General features: G+C 57.1%; 1 protein-coding gene across 7 annotated transcripts in view; it reads left to right on the top strand.

Moving 5' to 3' along the window:
- Positions 1-42: 42 nt before the first annotated feature.
- Positions 43-18229, top strand: part of PLEC (plectin) — a 61445-nt gene continuing 43258 nt past the window's right edge. For 3 of the 7 annotated variants that reach the window (XM_063726918.1, XM_054519242.2, XM_063726916.1), the window contains exons 1-2: positions 85-345; positions 1673-1871. In XM_063726918.1, coding sequence (XP_063582988.1) covers positions 1679-1871 — 193 coding nt within the window. In that variant the 5' untranslated portion in view covers positions 85-345; positions 1673-1678. Of the gene's footprint in view, positions 350-1672; positions 1872-3578; positions 3715-18229 lie in introns of those variants that run through there. The other 4 variants (XM_024250770.3, XM_063726917.1, XM_024250774.3 and 1 more) reach the window with 4 other exon arrangements.

Here is an 18229-nt window from a genome sequence, read left to right as displayed (position 1 = left end):
GCGAGCGCATGACGTTCCCGTGTCGCGCACGCCGGCGCAGACAGCGTCTCCTTGACTACCGGCCCGCCCCGTGCGCCCGGGGCTCAGGTGTGCGCCGCTGCCCTGGCCGAGTCGCCCGCGCGGGCCCCAGCCCCGCCGCTCCCGAGATCTCGCCGGCCCCGCGCAGACACAGGCGCCCGATCTCGCTGGCAGCGTTCGCTCGCTCTCGGCCGGGCCCGCGCGGCGCAGTTCTGGGTGGGGGCTGGGGCGGGGCTCGGGGCTCGCCCCGCCTGCGCCGCCTCCGCCGCTCTCCCGGCCCGAGCAGTCTGGCTGCGGCGGCAGAGCTGAAGGGAGCGGAGCCACCAGGCATGTATGACCGCGGCCAGGATGGAGAGGCGCGCCGCGTGCGGGAGCTGCGGGGTGGGGGTCGGGGGGGGGGTCTCCGGCCGCAGGCCACACGGAACTGGGGGCTGCGCCGCGCCCCCTCCTGCCCTCGCTCCAGAGGACAGCACCTCCCCGCGCGCCCGACACTGCGGAACTGGACGGGCGGTGCCCGGGGTGTGGGCAGGAAAGGCTGCTGGGGAGGCGCGGCTGACCGCAGGGCTCCGGGCGGGGGGCTGCAACCGGGGCGGCCCGTGGAGAAGCCAGTGGGGGCGGGGCGCGGCGGCCCCCTGCTCGGTGTCCGCTGTCTCTTCCCTAGCCCTTGGCCTGAGGGCGGAGGCACAGAGCCCACATTGTGCCCCCACGCCAGCCCACCCCCGCGGAGACAGAGCCCCATTCACCTGCCGCACGCCAGTGCTCTTGGGGACGGGGCTGGGGAGTGTGCGCGCGTGGGTATGCGTGCGTCCTGGTTGCGTCCGCGGTGCCGGTGTACGCGCCCCCACGGTGGGCTGCTGGAGCGGCGGCCTGGGCTCCCTCCCGGCCTCGCTGCAGCAGAGCTCCCGCGGCCCACGCCGCTGCGGCTGCAGCTATTTATAGGCCTTCGCTGCGGAGATCGAGGTGGGACTGCGGGCTGAGGTGGGGTGGCGTGATGGGGAGTCCTAGAGGTCGAGAGAGCTTGGAGGTGGACTGCCGGTGTCCAGGGGAAGGGCTTGGGTGTCCTTCCCTGATGACCCGCTGAGTGGAGGGGGCGGTGGTCAGCGTTCCTTGATGGCCTCGCCTGCCTGGGATTAGAGGGTTAGAGGCGGGTCCAGTTTGGGATGGAGGCAGTGGAGGCCGGCGTCTGAGTGAAGGTAGTCACCCCTTCCCCTTCCATTTGACAGGGTGGAAGGTGGTCTGTCGTGTGCCGGTTGAGCCCCTGGGTGACAGAGTAGGCGGGTGGGGTGTGGGTGACTAAGAGAGGAGAGTGGAAGTCAGTGTGTGGGAGTGGGGGTGGCTAGGGTGGTCGGTGTCCTGGTGATGGACCGGAGGGTAAGGCCAGTGGCTGGGGGGTCACTGCGTGGGTATCTGAGGAGTGCGCGGGAGGGGGCAAGGCAGCCATGGATGGAGAGAGGGTAAGTCAGTGCCTGGGGCTAGAGCATGGGGGTCAATATGTGGGTACAGCAGAGTGCAGGAGGGGTGTGGGTGCCAGTGTCCCAGAGAGAGGGTGGGTGGAGAGAGGTCAGTGTCTAGGTTAAGAAGGCGGTGGGTGGGTCGGCGTGCAGAGTCCACTCCTGAACAGGCAGAGATGTGACCCCTCCTGCTCCCCTTCCAGGAGGCCATGTCGGGTGAGGACGCTGAGGTCCGGGCAGTCGCTGAAGATGTCTCCAATGGAAGCAGTGGCTCGCCCAGCCCTGGGGACACACTGCCCTGGAACCTTGGGAAAACGCAGCGGAGCCGGCGCAGCGGGGGTGGCGCTGGGAGCAACGGGAGTGTCCTGGACCCTGCGGAGCGGGCGGTCATTCGCATCGCAGGTAACTGCGCAGGGTCTTGCCTGTGCACCTCCTTGGCACACGCAGGTTGACTGAGTTCCCGCTGCGTGCTGGGCGCTGGAGCTGGGACTGGGTGGGGGAGGCCTAGGGGGATCTGCGGGTCAGGGAGGGCCTCGCGCGTCCCAGGTGAGTGCAGGCGGCACAGCGCCACCTGCTGGCCCCACCCAGGCGGTTCATGAGGCCTGGGGTTGGGCTTCTTGCTGCGGCATCCATCCTTGACTTTAACACGGTCCAGTGCCCAGATGCAACAAGGATAATTTTTTGGGCTCCCCACCAGACCCTCGGTCTTGGCTGCCACAATGGCGGCCAGGTGGGAATGTACAGGAGCAGTGTATAGGGAGGGGGTGCCTGGTTGTCTGGAGCCCAGCCTCTTCCTGAGCCAGGATCTGGCCTTGCTTTCCAGTAGCTCCCCATCCAGGGAGACCGATGGGAAGCACCCAGCGAGAAGCCTGGGGAAGGGGGAGGGCAGGAGGGAAGTGGATGACCTAGAGCTGGAGGCCATGGGTAGGGTGTGCTAGGACAGGGAGGAGCAGTAGCTCTCTAGGCTTTGGCTTGAGAGTCGTGACCTGTTCCAGCCGGAGGGCAGGGAGGCCCGGGAGGCCCCTGCGGGAGGCCAGGAGAGGGCTGCAGGGCCAGGTGCTGAGCCCTGGGGGGATGTTGCAGACGACGGGAAGCGGGGCTGGTAGGAGCAGGAAAGAGGGAAGGAGAGGGTCACTGCTCTGCACCCAGCGAAAGAGGGAAGGAGAGGGTCACTGCTCTGCACCCAGCCTCAGCCCCAGGGTCTGGTTCCATCTGCATGACCTTCAGGGCTTTTCACAGCACACACGGGTTTTAAAGAAAGAAGTCACTTTCTTCCCACTTGAAAGGGAATCACTTGTGTCGTTCCCACGCCTGGGCTTTCCTCAGCATCACCTTTACAGTTGTGGAGGAGTGTGGGGGGTCCCGAGGCCCCGGCTGACCGTGGTTGCCTTCAGTACTCACTGCAAAGGCTGTGCCCGCAGCCAGCACCTTCCGCGCCGGGGCTCTGCGTCCTCTGACGGTTTCCTTAGGACCGATTCCTGGAAGCGGGACTTGCAGTTACAGGACATATGGCATTAAGCTTGGAGAAAACACGGCCAGGGGCATCCCAGACAGGGTGGCCGACATTGGTGAAGGCGGGGAGAGCGGGGGCTTTGCCAATCTGATGGGTGGAAAGAGTTGTTTTAATTATCACCAAGCATTTTTTTCTTCTGTGAATGGGCTATTCCAGTCCTCGTATGTGTACTTAATTTTTCTTGTGTGTGGTGTTTTAAGGGTTCTTTATGCCGACTCAGTCGTCTCCAGTGTTGCAATGGGAAAGTTCTTAGCTGCACGCAGGAAGCGAGGTGGGGGGCGGGCAGGGGCGCGTCTCGGGAGGCAGGTCGCCGGCCGGGCGGGGAACAGACAGGTCGCGGCCGCCCCTGGGCGGGGGACACCCGAGGACCCCGGGTGTCGGCGGCCGCGACCCGGGCGAGAACGGGAAAGGGAGTGCGTGCGGGACTCGGAGCCCGCGGAACCGGCCCGCCGGGAGGCGCCCAGACGCGGCTCCCTCTGCCCGGCCGCGGCGGCCCCGGCCCCGCCTCGCCCGTGGGGCATCCTGGGTGCGGGGGCGGGGCGGGGCGGGGGCGGGGCGGGGGCGGCCTCTTTAAGCGGCGCGCGCGGCCGCGGGGACAGAGTGGCCGCCGGGTGCTGGAGGTTCCGCTGCACCCCGCGCCCGCCGGCATGGCCGCCCCGCTGACGTCCGGCCCGCTGCCCGACGAGCAGGACTTCATCCAGGCCTACGAGGAGGTGCGCGAGAAGTACAAAGGTACAGCCCCCCTTCCCGCTGCCGGCCGGGCCGCTCCTGACAGCCCAGCCGCCGAGCACCTTGTTGTCCACGGTGGCGGTCCCGATCGCCGGCCCGAGCGCGGCCACTCCGCCGGCCTCGTCCGCCTGAATCGCCCCCCACGGCTGCCAGTGCCTAGGGGAGGGGAGGGCGCGCTCCGCTGAGCCCCCGCGGCCATGCCCTTAATAGGGCATCTCGCGGCTCGGGTGGGTGGGGTGGGCCGCGGGCGGGTGGGGGCGCTCAGGGCTTGTGGGGGTCGGCTGTCTGAGCCAGGATCCGGTGTCCGTGGCCAGCAGACACATGGGTCAAGGCTGAGCCATCCCCTGCCTCTCCTCTGGGGCGCGTCTGCATGGAACAGGGACAGCCCCGCCGCCTGGCAATGGGTCACATAGTTGCCGCCTCTCCTCACCTCCCTAAACTGGTGAGGGCCTGGGCTGCCACCCTTCCTTGGCAGGGCACCCCCCCCACACCCCTTCTCTGTTCCCTAGGGGACAGCTGTGGGCTAGGGGTCAAGGTGGCCCCTCCTTCCTCTCTAGGGGAGCATCAGAGTGCCCTGACCATCTGCTTGGTGCCTCGGCAGACCCCCTTGCTCTAGTCCACGCCCACGGGGAGCCCCTGGACCCTCCCAGGTCCTGGTCCCGCCGGCCATTCTTGCAGCCCAGCTGCCTGGCTCAGCCTGGGTCGCCCGGCTCCAGGCGGTTGTGGACACAGCATTGGCTCCCGGCCTGCAGAGGCTTAGGGGCAAGGGACTGAGCTGCTGGGGAGGGTCGCGGTGGGGGTCCCGGGCAGAGCCGATCAGAGCAGGCTCCAACCCCACGTGTCTGGTTTTGCTGGCTCTGCCCCCAAGGGCAGCTCAGGGAGAGAGGTCCTGCTGGGGCCCCGTGGTGCCACTCTCCACCACAACCTTGCCCAGCTGGGTAGGTTTCATGGTGCCCCGAACTCACCTCCTTCAGGCGTCCTCCACCAACAGCTCTGGGGCAGGGTGGATGAACTGCTGTGGTTCTCTTTGATAGTGCTGTGCCCAGCCCCTTTGCCTGTTGACTAGTTCATTCGGGCCAGGGGAAACACTCCTGCACCCTTGGGGAGGCCTTGAGCGGGCAGCCTGTTGCTCATGCTCTACATGGCCAGCCCTGCCTTGGAGGGAGCACCCGGATGGGTGCTGGGGTATAGGGCAGGGAAGCAGCCGCCCACCTGGGCTCCAGCCCTCCTGGCAAGCCCCAGGATAGAGCTGTTTCTGAGCTAACCACTCTGTTCAAAGTGCGGGACCTGTGCAGAATTGTTTCCTCCTGGAGTTCTTGGTCTGGTCAGATTGCTGGGCTGCCTGGGGTGCCCCAGCCTGTTCTGGGCATTGTGCTGAGGCTTTCCTGGCCCCAGGGCTGTCTTTCCTCTACCTCCTGGGGTGGGAGCTACTTCTGATTCATCCAGGGGTGAGCCAGACAGATCCCTGGAGGTTGCTGGGACCCTATCTCAGGGCCCTCCCTCCCAAGCTCAGCTCCTCTGGAGGCCAGGATTGGTGTTGGACACACTCGCAGTCCTGGCCCATTGTCTGCCTTCTGGGCTTGGTCGTGGAGGCTGGTGAGGGGGCAGGGGGCCGGGGTGCCTACCTGAAGTGGGGTTGTCACGTGACGGTGCAGCTGCCCGCATGTGTGTGGCACTGGCCTGACAGTGGCTAAACAGCAAGGCAGGTGCTGAGGCTCCGTGAGCACACCAGGTACCCCAAGTCTCCTTAGCTTGAGACAAGGGGACGGGAGGGGCTGGGCTGGTACCTGTGTCTGGGAGCCACGGACCAAGGCTGAGGAGGACCTGCAGGAGGTCAGAGGTGGCCCCTGTGCCCTACACTTTTCCAGGCCTGACCTCTGTGAGCCCCTTGGACCTGCTAGAAGGCTGGAGCCCCGGCCCTTCCTGTCCCTGGGGTGGAGGGACTGCGGGAGGGCATGGCACCCCTTGCCAGCCAGCCAGTGACGGCGAGGCAGCCCCAAGTCCCTCCATGGTAAGCAGCTGGGGGCCCCTGTCCTGGGCCCACCTCAGCATTTGGTGGTTCTGAGGAGGGCAGGGAGGCCAGGCCTGCGCCCCCTTCCCAGCTGATCCCTGCACTGAGGAGGTGCTCTGGCTTAGGCCTCCTGGCCTCCTCCCCTCTGTGGCATTGCCCCAGTTCCACCTCACTCTGCCCTCTCACAGACAACTCCCTGTCTGACCCTCACCCCAGTGACCTTCACCCCCCACCCCACAACGTCTCAGACCCTCCCCTGGACACGTCATTCCCTGGCTCTCCCCTGGAAATCCCCGGTCTTCCCTGTACAGTCAGTCGGCCACTGCTCCGCCCGGAACATCGCCAACTTCCTGTCTGCCTGCGCCCCTCAGCCCCCCTATTCTCCCTGTCCGCCATCCAGGGCAGATTCCTCTGGGGCTGAGGCTACTGCAGCCTGTGGCGGGAGAGCTCTGGGCACCCCGTGGGAGAGGCCTCCGTGCTGAGGGCTGTGGGCTGGTGACTTAGACAGTCGGCCCAGCTGCCAAGAGGTGTCCAGTCGCCCGGCCCCCCAAGCCTGGCCTGTGACAGCTCATAGAGGCTGGGCCATCCTGCCGCACCGTGGGAGCCTGGAGAGAGACCTGGGGTGGGTGCGGCAGGGCGGGGACAGTTCTAGGAGAGAGTTGTGGCGACGAAGGTGAGTGGAGGTGAGGCGGTCAGTGAAGAAAGAAAGAGCGGCCCAGCAGCAGTCCAGCGTTGTGGGCAGGGGCCTGTCCTGGGGGTCAGGGCATGAGTGCAGGCCGGGGAGTGGGGAGTGGGGCCAGCCAGGGGCCTGGGCAGCTGGGGATAGAGACTTTAGGTTGTTGTGTTAGGGATGGGAGTGGGGCTTAGGGGTGCTGTGAGGTAGTCCTGGAGGAGCAGCAGGGGTGAGAATGAGGCCGGGGTGAGTACTGTTGGTGAGTGGGTGGCATTGGTGTTGGCCAGGGGCCAGGGGTGGGAGGCCTGCATTGGTCTGGGGGAAAAGTGGGCCTGGAGAGGGGCTGGGTGTGTTTGGTGCCCACAGGGCGTATGCCCAGCCTGTGACCTGCATTCTCTTCACGACCGCTTGCCAGCCCTGGGCCTGCCCAGTGCCATTGTGCCTGGCCCCCTCCTCATGTGTCCCCACTCTCGCCTGTCCTGGACTCTGAGCTTGGTTATCTGTGTCCCTGGCACTGGCCCCAGGCCCTCAGCCAGCACTGCAGGGTGTTTGCACGGGTGAGTGGGTGATGGTGTAGGGCGTCATCTGCAGTGGTTGGTGCTCAGCTGGCAGAGGGCAGGCTGGAGGTTATTTGGGGCTCACTGGAGAGGAATTTTGGTCGGTGTTTACTGTCAAAAGTAAAACGCTCCAAAAAAAAAAAAAAAAAAATTCAAGCAGGGTGGAAGTATACGAAGAAAAACGGGGAGAGTCACAGCTCTGGGCTCAGGCTCCCGGCTAGGGCGATCGCTGTGCATGACAGAGGGTGAGAGAGAACACACAGATTTGGCCGCCCCTTTACAGGGAGCTCAGACTGAGATTTCCTCTGGAGCCACTGGCTTTTCATGTCAGTACCAATTAGGTTGACCTCATGCTGATTATTAGTATTTTTTAATAGCTTTATTGAGAGGTAATTCACATGCCATACCATTCACCCATTCGAAGTGTCCAATTCAGTGGTTTCAGTAGATTCGGAGTTGTGTAGCTGTCAATTCCAGGATATTTTGTCACCTAGCCCCTGGCAACACTGCTCTCCTTTCAGTTATGGATTGACCGCCTCACCTCCACTCACCTTCATCGCCACAACTCTCTCCTAGAACTGTCCCCGCCCTGCCGCCCCCACCCCAGGTCTCTCTCCAGGCTCCCATGGTGCGGCAGGACGGCCCAGCCTCTATGAGCTGTCACAGGCCAGGCTTGGGGGGCCGGGCGACTGGACACCTCTTGGCAGCTGGGCCGGCTGTCTAAGTCACCAGCCCACAGCCCTCAGCACGGAGGCCTCTCCCATGGGGTGCCCAGAGCTCTCCCACCACAGGCTGCAGTAGCCTCAGCCCCAGAGGAATCTGCCCTGGATGGCGGACAGGGAGAATGGGGGGGCTGGGGGGGGCTGAGGGGCGCAGGCAGACAGGAATGGTTATGGATTGGCCTGTACTGGCCCTGGGTCTGGCCTCTTCAACTTGCTGGGACGCTCTCAGGGCTGCTCACGTCACTGTGCCATCAGCACCTCACCCTCCCCCTGCTGGAGTCCGTCCCGTGGTGTGAAGTGCCCACTTTTGCTTATGCGTTTATCAGTTGACAGATAGTAGGTTGTTTCCACCTTTTGGCTGTTATGAGTAAGGCTGCTATGGACGTTTGCATACACGTTTTTGTGTGGTCGTATGTTTTTTATTTCTGCTGGGTAGATACCTAGGAGTGGAATTGCTCAGCTGTGCGGTAGTTCTATATTTAACCATTTTGAAGAACTGCCAGATTGCTTCCTAAAGCGGGTGCGCCATTCTGCATTCCCAGTAACAGCCGGGTGCGAGGTTTCCAATTTCCTCACATCCTCACCAACACTTGTTATTATCTGACTCTTTGATTGCAGACATCCAATCCTAGTGGGTGTCGAGTGGAACCTCATTGTGGTTTGATCTGCATTTCCTGATGGCTAATGACATTGAGCACTTTGATGTAATTGTTGGTCATTTTTTATATCTTTTGAGAAATGTGTATTTAAATCCTTTGTCCATTTTAGAATTTGCCTTTTGGTATTATTGACTTGTAAGTGTTCTTTATATATTCTAGATGCCAGTCCTTAATCAGAAATACGATTTGCAAACATTTTCTGTTTCTATGGTTTGCCTTTTTATTTGCTTGCTTGCTGGTGTTTTTTTTTTTTTTTTTTTTGAGACGGAGTTTTGCTCTGTCACCCAGGCTGGAGTAGGTTCAAGTGACTCTTGTACCTCAGGCTCCCGAGTAGCTGGGACTACAGGTGCCTGCCACCAAACCCGGCTAATTTTTGTATTTTTAGTAGAGATGGGGTTTCGCCATATTGGCCAGGCTGGTCTTAAACTCCTGGCCTCAGCCTCCACAGTGCTGGGATTGCAGCGTGAGCCACCTCACCTGGCCGATGGTGTCCTTTGAAGCATGTACATTTTAATTATTATGACTCCAGTTTATCTATTTATTTCCTTGGTTGCTTGTGCTTTTGGTGCCATATTTAAGAAGCCATTGTCTAATCCAAGTCATGCAACTTTACACCAATGTTTTCTTTTCTTTCTTCTTTTTTTTTTTTTTTTGAGACGAAGTCTCACTCTGTCACCCAGGCTGGAGTGCAGTGGCAAGATCTTGGCTCACTGCAACCTCTGCCTCCTGGGTTCAAGCAATTCTTCTGCCTCTGCCTCCCGAGTAGCTAGGATTACATGTGTGTGCCACCACACCCAGCTAATTTTTGTATTTTTAGTAGAGATAGGGTTTCCCCATGTTGGCCAGGCTGGTCTTGAACTCCTGACCTCAAGTAAGCCACCTGCCTCGGCCTCAGTGCTGGGGTTGCAGGTGTGAGCCACCGTGCCTGGCCTGAATTCTTTGATTATTAATTAAGCTGAGCACATCTCCTAGAGTTGTTGACCATTTGCACCTTTTCTTTTGTGAACTGCCTATTCACAAGCATTGTTGGCCAGGCTGGTCTTAAACTCCTGTGCTCACATGGAAATGGAATACAGCCACGTGTCTGGCTTCTAGGACTTGCCATAATGCTTTCGGGGCTGCTCACGTGAGCATAGGAGTTTGAGACCAGCCTGGGCAACACAGTGAAACCCCATCTCTATTAAAAAAAAAAAAAAAGAATAGCCTCCTAGGCTCAGGGGATCCTCCTGCCTTGGCCTCCCAAAGTACTGGGATTACAGGTGTGAGCTGCCGCCATGCCTGGCTACTACACCTTTTTACATCAGGGACTTGAGCATCTGTGGATTCTGGTATCCATGGGGAGTCCAGAACCCATCCCCCGCTGATACCGAGGGACAATTGTATTCAGCTTAAACTTCGAAGTTGCCTGTGATCAGCACCAGCTCATGGAACAGAACTTTTCAGCTCCTTGAACGTTCCCGCTGTGTCCCCAGTAGCTGGGCACACCATGGATGGGTCTCACACCACGCATCTATTTTTGTTTAATTCTGTCTGTTTCTTTCTTTTTTTTTTTGAGACGGAGTCTCGCTCTGTCGCCCAGGCTGGAGTGCAGTGGCGGGATCTCAGCTCACTGCAAGCTCCGCCTCCCAGGTTCACGCCATTCTCCTACCTCAGCCTCCCGAGTAGCTGGGACTACAGGCGCCCGCCACCGCGCCCGGCTAATTTTTTGTATTTTTAGTAGAGATGGGGTTTCACAGTGTTAGCCAGGATGGTTTCCATCTCCTGACCTCGTGATCTGCCCGCCTCGGCCTCCCAAAGTGCTGGGATTACAGACGTGAGCCACCGCGCCCGGTCTAATTCTGTCTGTGGTTTCTTTAGCCATATCAATTTTTAACATTCACCAGTCTTTTATCATTTCTGGATTTTATGCTATGCTTAAAATGGCCTTGTTTTATAAAAACATCTGCTGAGAGTTGCTTCCAGCACTGGTGCATTTTTTAAAATATCTCCGTCGTTAATCTTTGTGGAATTTGCTTGGGGCTGAGGTCGAGATGTTCAAGGAGGCTCGATGTCATGCTTGGTGTCACGCTCATAGGGTCTGGCTGTGGGCTTGTGGGTAACAGGGACGATTGTAAACATCTCCCCTTCCACCAATCCAGCTTCCTGACGCAGGGGCTGTGTGTTGCTTCACTTCTGTACCCCCGAGCCGAGCCCCGCCCTGTCCTGTGGCAGAATCCAGCTTCCTGACGCAGGGGCTGTGTGTTGCTTCACTTTTGTACCCCCGAGCCGAGCCCCACCCTGTCCTGTGGCAGGTGTGGCTTGAAACAAGCGTTGGGTGGGAGGGATAGGTGGACTTGGAGCTGGCTGGACCCCTGCAAGATCCTGGCCTGGTGCCTCCGAAGGAGCGGCTGAGGAGACCCCGGTGGTGGCTGTGGAGGTGGAGAGCAGCCTGGGGTGGAGAGGATGTGCCTGTGGCAGAGAGGGCGGAAGAGCCGGCACTTAGCCTTGGGTGCACAAAATCAGAGATGCCTGTGAGATAGGAATGCGTGTGCAGACACTGAGGTGCAGGAAATGCCGGGCTGAGGTGGGGAGGACAGGCTGGGAGTCCATCACTAGGGCAGGCCTCAGGCCAGAGCTCCGAGCCTGGGGTCCTCCAGAGCTTAGGGGCCTATGAGAAGAGGCAGCCGGGAAGCAGAGCAGTGGGCAGCTGTGCAGCAGAGCCATGGGGGCCTGTTGGCTCTGTGAAGGAGGGAGGGGCGTGAGGAAGCAGGGCCACGTTGGGAGCAGGGTGAGGCCTGGATGGTGCTGGGACCAGGTGATGAGGAGTGTTGGGACCTCAGCGGGACTGCTTGGGGTGTCGTCGGATTGGAGGTGCCAGGGGGCATGTGGGAAGTGCTCAGGAGGCCCTGCTGGTGCCGGGCTATGGTGGGTCCAGCAGGGTGGCAGGGAGGGAGAACCCTCTCCAGGACAGAGCGGTGACATGGAGGCTAGGCTGCAGCAGGGCACAGCCTCAGCTGGATGCTGGCCCGAGTTCCCTGGGGAGGGAGTTCCCTGGGCTTTGGCCTGAGGGACCTGCATGGTCACAGGGGGCATCACCTGGCCCAGGGTGAGTACTGAGTGGTCACTCACATTTACCCAGCCACACATCATCAGTGGCCAGTCCAGACTGCTGCTCACCACTGAGGGCCCTGGAGATTTTCCCAGGGTTGGGCTGTTGGGAGGGTGTGGGCAGTGGTGCCCTGTGACCTCTGTTTCCCCAGTGAAGCCCAAGAGGAGCTGGCAGCAGAGGGGCCAGGGGCCAGGTACCTCAAGAAGGGACTGGAGGAGGCTGGGAAGGGTGATGCTAGTGGGACCAGGTGCCCAGGTCTCCCACCACTGGGGTCATGGGTGATCCCCACAGACCCACAGTGGGTAGGGAGATGCGGGGCTGGGAGAGCAGGGGCTGTGGGTCATGAGGTCAGGGACCCAAAATGGGGCATGGGCCGGGTCATCTGTAGGCGCAGTGGCCTGGCATGATGGCAGACCAGGCGGAAGGGGAGTTGGGAACACGCGTTCAGATGGTGGAAGGAGGGTGCCAGCTGGGAAGACAGGCTCCTGTAGGACTTGGGACATCAGCCTGTGGGGCCTGCTCTCCAGGTTTTGGGTCCTGGTTAGCTGCAGAAGAGTCCTCCCAGCTGGTGGTCAGCTCTTGGCAGGACTGTTGCTGCTTCTTCCCAGAGGCAGAGGGGACCCAGGACCAGGAATGGGATGGGGATCACTTTGTGTCCCTGTGTGGCTCCAAGAATAGCGGCAGACCCAGGGCCAGTGGTGCAGGAAAGGAAGGCCCCAGGATGGCATCAGGGTGGCTGGTGTGAGTCTGGGTGCTCTTGGGCAGGCTGGTGTGTCAGGCGGGCTGGGGCCAAGTGGGACAGTGAGGAGCACACCAGGGGCACACCAGGGCTGGTGGGGGGTGGGGGTTGGGTGGGGGAGTGGGGTTGGTCAGGGCTGGAAGTGCGGGTCTGCAGGTGCAGCAGAAAGAGGTATCTGCAGTAAGGGTCTCTGGTTGTGGCTTTTATGATTTTTATTCTGCTCTGTTTTTCAAATGAATGTGTCTTTTGACCTTTTGAAAGTGCATCTCTTTCTCTTTCTTGCTAAACGAGTGGCTACCTGGGAAGCTAACAGAGCAAGCATAGGATAGGCCTAAGAGACACAGCTGGACGCCATTGTCATGACTGCCACAAGAACGCATGGTCGTTTACAGAATACAGATACCCCCAGAGTACACCCCAGTTTGTACCCACAAACTGGGTGGCCTAAAACGACAGAAATGTATTCTCTTACAGTTCTGAAGGCCACACGTCCAGAATCAAGATGTTGACAGGGCCACGCTCCATTGGAGGCTCCAGGGCGGACTCTGTTCCTGGCCTCTCCAGCTCCTGGTGGCCATCGGTGCCTGGGCTCGTGGCCACATCACTCCAGGGTTGGCCTCCGTCCTTCTGTGGTCCTCTCCGCTGTGCTTCTCTTCCATCTCTTGTAAGACACTTGGCATTGGTTTCAGGCCCCCCACTGGGTAATCTAGGATGATCTCATCTCAAGATCCTTGTCTTAATTACACCCGCAAAGACCCTTTTTCCAAATAAGATACCAATTATGGGTTCCAGGGAATTGTTCATAGACATATCTTTTGGGGACCTCCATTCAACCTACTACAGTCTGTCCTCTGGCCCCTCAAAACTTACATCTGCCCCACTTCCAAAATAAATGTTTGTTACGCCAACATGCCCCAAAGTCTCAACCTATTGTAGCATCAACTCTAAGTCTAAAATTCCATCAGCTCAGCCAGGCGCAGTGGCTCACGCCTGTAATCCCAGCACTTTGGGAGGCCTGTGGGTGGATCATCTGAGATCAGGAGACCAGCCTGGCCAACATGGTGAAGCCTTGTCTCTACTAAAAATACAAAAATCAGCCAGGCGTGGTAGTACACACCTATAATCCCAGCTACTCAGGTGTATGAGGCACGAGACTTGCTTGAACCCGAGAGGCAGAGGTTGCGGTGAGCCGAGATTGCACCAATGCACTCCAGCCTGGGTGACAGAGCAAGACTCCATCTCAAAAAATAAAAAAATAAAAAAAAATTAGCCAGGTGTGGTGGCGCATGGCTGTAGTCCCAGCTGCTCAGGAGGTAGAGGTAGGAAGATTGCTTAACCCTGGAGGCTGAACCCAGGTGACAGAATGAGACCCCATCTTAAAAAAAAACAAGAACAACATTTAATCAGCTCAGAAGTCCCACATCTGATCATCGAAGTTGTGTCTAAATCAGGTGTTGGTGAGGCTCTGGGTAGGATCCAGATGGGGGCAAAATTTTTCTCCATCTTTTTACTTGTAAAACTAGAAAGCAAGTTTTATGCCTCCAAACTGCAATGTTGGGCTAGGCATAGACTAGACATCACCATTCTCAAAGGGAGAAATATAAAGGAATAAAGGGGTTGCCAGTCCCAAGCAAGTCTGAAATCCAGCAGGGCAAATTCCATGGGGTTTCAAGGCCTGCGAATGCTCCTCTGTGGCTGAGTGCCCTACCCTCTGCACCTGCACCTCTGCCAGCCTCTGCCTCTAGGCCTAGGGCCCTGACCTTGGAGTCATTCTTCCTTTTTCTCGAAGGGTAGCACATGTTTGCAGCTGCCTGGGTCTGTCATCCTGTTTCTTGCCTGTAGACTCTCAGAAGCCCAATACCTTCCTTCATTTCATCCTGTCTCTGTCCCCTTCAATCCAAGCAGGCAGTGTTTCTGCTGGTAAAACATTCTCATAAACCTTCTGGGTCTCCGCTGTATGTCACAGGGAGCCAGGCCATTAGAGAGAAGGGTTCACTCGGATCCTCCCTGGATAATCTCATCTCTATTCCTGGCTTCTGTTGAGATGAGCGAATGGACCCATGAGTCACACACCTCATCTCTGCAGAGATGACTTTCTCTGCAGAACACACTTTCCTAACAGTGAACCTCCCAACATGAGCATCTTTTGCAATCTAAATAGGCTGCAGATATCCCAAATCACCCATGCTGGTTCCTTTTTGCTTAACAGTTCCTTCCTCAATTTATCTCTTTCTTCCTGTACTTTACCATAAGCAAAGCAGCAGCCAAGCCACACCTTCCACACTTTGCTTGGAAATCTTTTCAGCTAAATATCCAAGTTCATTGCTTACAAGTTCTGTTGAGCACCCGACAGTGAACACAGTTCAGCGAAGTTTCGCTTCAATGTGAGAAGCACCTTCCCTCCACTTTCCTCGTTGCCTTCTAAGGCCTCACCACAAGCAACTTTAATACCCATATTTCTACCAACAGTCTGGTCAGACAGGCTAGGCTTTTTCTACTGTGTGCCTCAAGACGTCCCAGCTTCTGTTTATTACCCAATTCCAAAGCCACATCCACATTTTCAGATATTTGTCACAGAGGCACCCTGCTCCTGCTCACTGTCTGTTTTGGTTTCCTGTGATTCCCATGGGGAAAAGCCACAAGCAGGTGCTCTAAAACAATAGAAATTTATCTTTTGATTGTTCCAGAGGCCAGAAGTTAAAAATCTGGTGTCGGCAGGTCCACGCTTTCTCCGAAGGCACCTGGGAAGAGCCTAGGAATAGCCGCCTGCCTCTTCCAACTCCACTGCCCCTTGGCTTGTGGCTGCGTCATGCCAGTCCCTGCCTCTGTGTCTCTCCTCGTCTAAGGACACATGCTTTTGGATCTAGGGCCCACCCAGGTAATCCAAGATGATCTCATCTCAAGATCCTTTATTTAATTATATCTGCAGAGACCCTGTTTCCAAATAAGGCCACATGTATGAGCTCCAGGGACATGGACATAGATTTTTTTGTGGCCACCATTGGACTCACCCAACCATCCTTCAGTAGTCGGTTAATGTAGAACTTACATGTTTTTGTTCCATAGTCATTGTTTTAAAAAGTGTGCACAGTGGGCTGGGCGTGGTGGCACGTGCTGTAATCCCAGCACTCTGGGAGCCTGAGGTGGGAGGATCTCTGGAGCCCAGAATGTCAGCACTGCAGTGAACCCGGGCTACAAGAGCAAGACCCTGTCTCAAAAAAAATAAAAAAGCATGCACGGAGTTCTTTAGTGTGTGTTAATTTATCTGTGATTTCATGATGTAATGTTATGAAGTATTTTAGACAGACGTAACTTCTTTTACTTAGTGATACAGCTTGGGCATCTCTCTCTGACATTAATTTACAATACAGCATTCCCCTGTATGGAAACCATATCATATTTAACCAATCAATCCTTTCTCCTAGGACATGGAGCTTAATTTTGGATTTTTGTATTAGAAATGGCTGCAGTGAGCAGTGTTGTAGCTGGGTCATTGTGCATCTCTATGACTGTTGCTAAAAAGGGAATTTCTGGCCAGGTGCAGCGGCTCACGCCTGTTATCCCAGCACTTTGGGAGGCCGAGTCGGGCAGATCACAAAGTCAGGAGTACGAGACCAGCCTGACCAACATGGTGAAACCCCGTCTCTACTAAAAATACAAAAATTAGCAGGGTGTGGTGGTGCGCACCTGTAATCCCCGCTATGCACGAGGCTGAGGCAGGAGAATCACTTGAACCTGGGAGGCAGAGGTTGCAGTGAGCCGAGATCGCGCCATTGAACTCCAGCCTGGGTGACAGGGCAAGACTCCGTCTCAAAAAAAAGGAATTTCTGGGTCAAGTGGTTTTCAAAATTTAAGCTTTAATTTACACCAAGATACCATTTTTTACCTATCATACTGGCAAAAATAAAAAATCTGGATTTCTAGGTTCTGTTGGTGAAGCTGTGGGAACCAGGCCAGAGAAAGCGTCTGTCAGAGCCGCAAACGCAGTGTGTCGGAGCAGAAGACGGGCACTGGCCTGAGTGCGCTCAGAGGCTGGGCCCACACGTGCCGCTCTGCATGGCCAGACGTGGGTCACGGTCCCCGTGCAGAGTGGGAGGCCTCCAGCTGTGGGGTGGGTGGGAAAGCAGGGGCAGAATGGTGCCCGGAAGATTTCACCGTTTGTGTTAAAAGAAAGAAAACCAACAATCACATGGTATTTGCTTGATTTTCTGTAAAGAAATTCTGGAGAAACAAACAGGAAGCCACTAACAGTGATTTTCACAGTGTGTGTGTGGGTGGGGGGAGACAGGGAGAAGAGAGGGGAGCAAGACTTCTCTGTCTACCCTCAGTGTTTGAGTCACGTGAGTATTTTCTATTCCAACACGATTTTGATTTTTTTTTTAAAGTTTAGTGAAGGGAAGAATGTAAACTGTTATAAATTCTTTTTTTTTTTTTTTTTTTTCTTGAGACAGAGTCTTGCTTTATCACCCAGGCTGGAGTGCAGTGATGCAGTCTTGGATCACTGCCACCTCTGCCTCCCAGGTTAGAGGGATTCTCCTGCCTCAGCCTCCTGAGTAGCTGGGATTACAGGCACCCGCCACCTCACCCGGCTAATTTTTGTATTTTTAGTAGAGACGGGGTTTCACCATATTGGCCAGACTGGTCTCGAACTTCTGACCTCAGGTGATCCGCCTGCCTCGACCTCCCAAAGTGCTGAATTACAGGCGTGAGCCACTGGGCCCGGCCTAAGTTTTTATTTTATTTTATTTTTTATTTTATTATTATTATTATTATTTTTTGAGACAGAGTTTCGCTCTTGTTGCCCAGGCTGGAGTACAATGGCATGATCTCGGCTCACTGCAACCTCCGCCCTCCAAGTTCAAGCAATTCTCCTGCCTCAGCCTCACAAGTAGCTGGGATTACAGGCATGCACCACCAGGCCCCGCTAATTTTGTATTCTTAGTAGAGATGGGGTTTCTCCATGTTGGTCAGGCTGGTCTCGAACTCCCAACTTCAGGTGATCTGCCTGCCTCGGCCTCCCAAAGTGCTGGGATTACAGGCGTGAGCCACCGTGCCCGGCCAGTTCTTTTTTCTTTTTTTTGAGACGGAGTCTCACTTTGTCGCCCAAGCTGGAGTGTAGTGGCGCAATCTCAGCTCACTGCAAGCTCCGCCTCCCGGGTTCACACCATTCTCCTGCCTCAGCCTCCCAAGTACCTGGGACTACAGGTGCCCGCTACCACGCCTGGCTAATATTTTGTATTTTTAGTAGAGACAGGGTTTCACCGTGTTAGCCAGGATGGTTTTAATCTCCTGACCTCGTGATCCGCCCGCCTCGGCCTCCCACAGTCCTGGGATTACAGGCGTGAGCCACTGCAGCAGGTTTCAGACACAATTTTTAAACAATTTCTAAGTTGCTGGCTAGGTACTGCAGTCCTTTCTCTGAGGGTCGTCCCTCCAGCAGTGCCCAAGTGGGCCGACTCCTCCCGCCTGCCCAGCACCCGGTGTTGGAGCTTCGGACAAGTCACATGGCCTCTCTGTCTGATGGCGACTTGTGTAATGAGTCTCCTGGCAGAGGCAGCGGGAGAGTGAGCAGAACTGCTGCCGCGTCAGGTTAGCACGGCATCTGCCACCTGGGCCTCTGCATCCCGGACCCCGAGCCTGGTCTTGGAGCCATCCTGGAGCCGGGGCGTTCCCTGCATCAGCCCTGACCGATCGTCAGTTATCTTATTCCAGCGTGTTTTGTGCTGATGAAGAGCTTTTTCCTGCTGTATTTTCCTAACTTGTTATTGCTGGCCTAAAGAAATCTCTCGGGTCTTCTAACTGCGTTTGAAGCCAGCCTCTCAATGAACTCTCTCTGAGCTCTAGTAAATGGTGAGTTGAGTTGTTTCAGGTGCCAAGAGTAGCAGTGCTGACTTGGGTAAATGCTGTCCCATGTCCTGGCACTGGACCGAGAGCTGCGCCTGCACCGTCCGCGTTCACCCTCACATGCCTTCCCCTCAGCAGCCTCGCCTGGCACTGGGAGGGTGCCCCGCTGTGCTACAAGGGGCATTTATTCTCATGTTAACAATGTAACCATCATCCCTTGTTATA

The sequence above is a fragment of the Pongo abelii genome, chromosome 7 (assembly GCF_028885655.2).
Source record: "Pongo abelii isolate AG06213 chromosome 7, NHGRI_mPonAbe1-v2.0_pri, whole genome shotgun sequence".
NCBI classification, from domain to species: Eukaryota; Metazoa; Chordata; class Mammalia; order Primates; family Hominidae; genus Pongo; species Pongo abelii.
The sequence above is the reverse complement of the archived record's forward strand: the minus strand, read 5'-3'. Positions and strand labels throughout refer to the sequence as shown.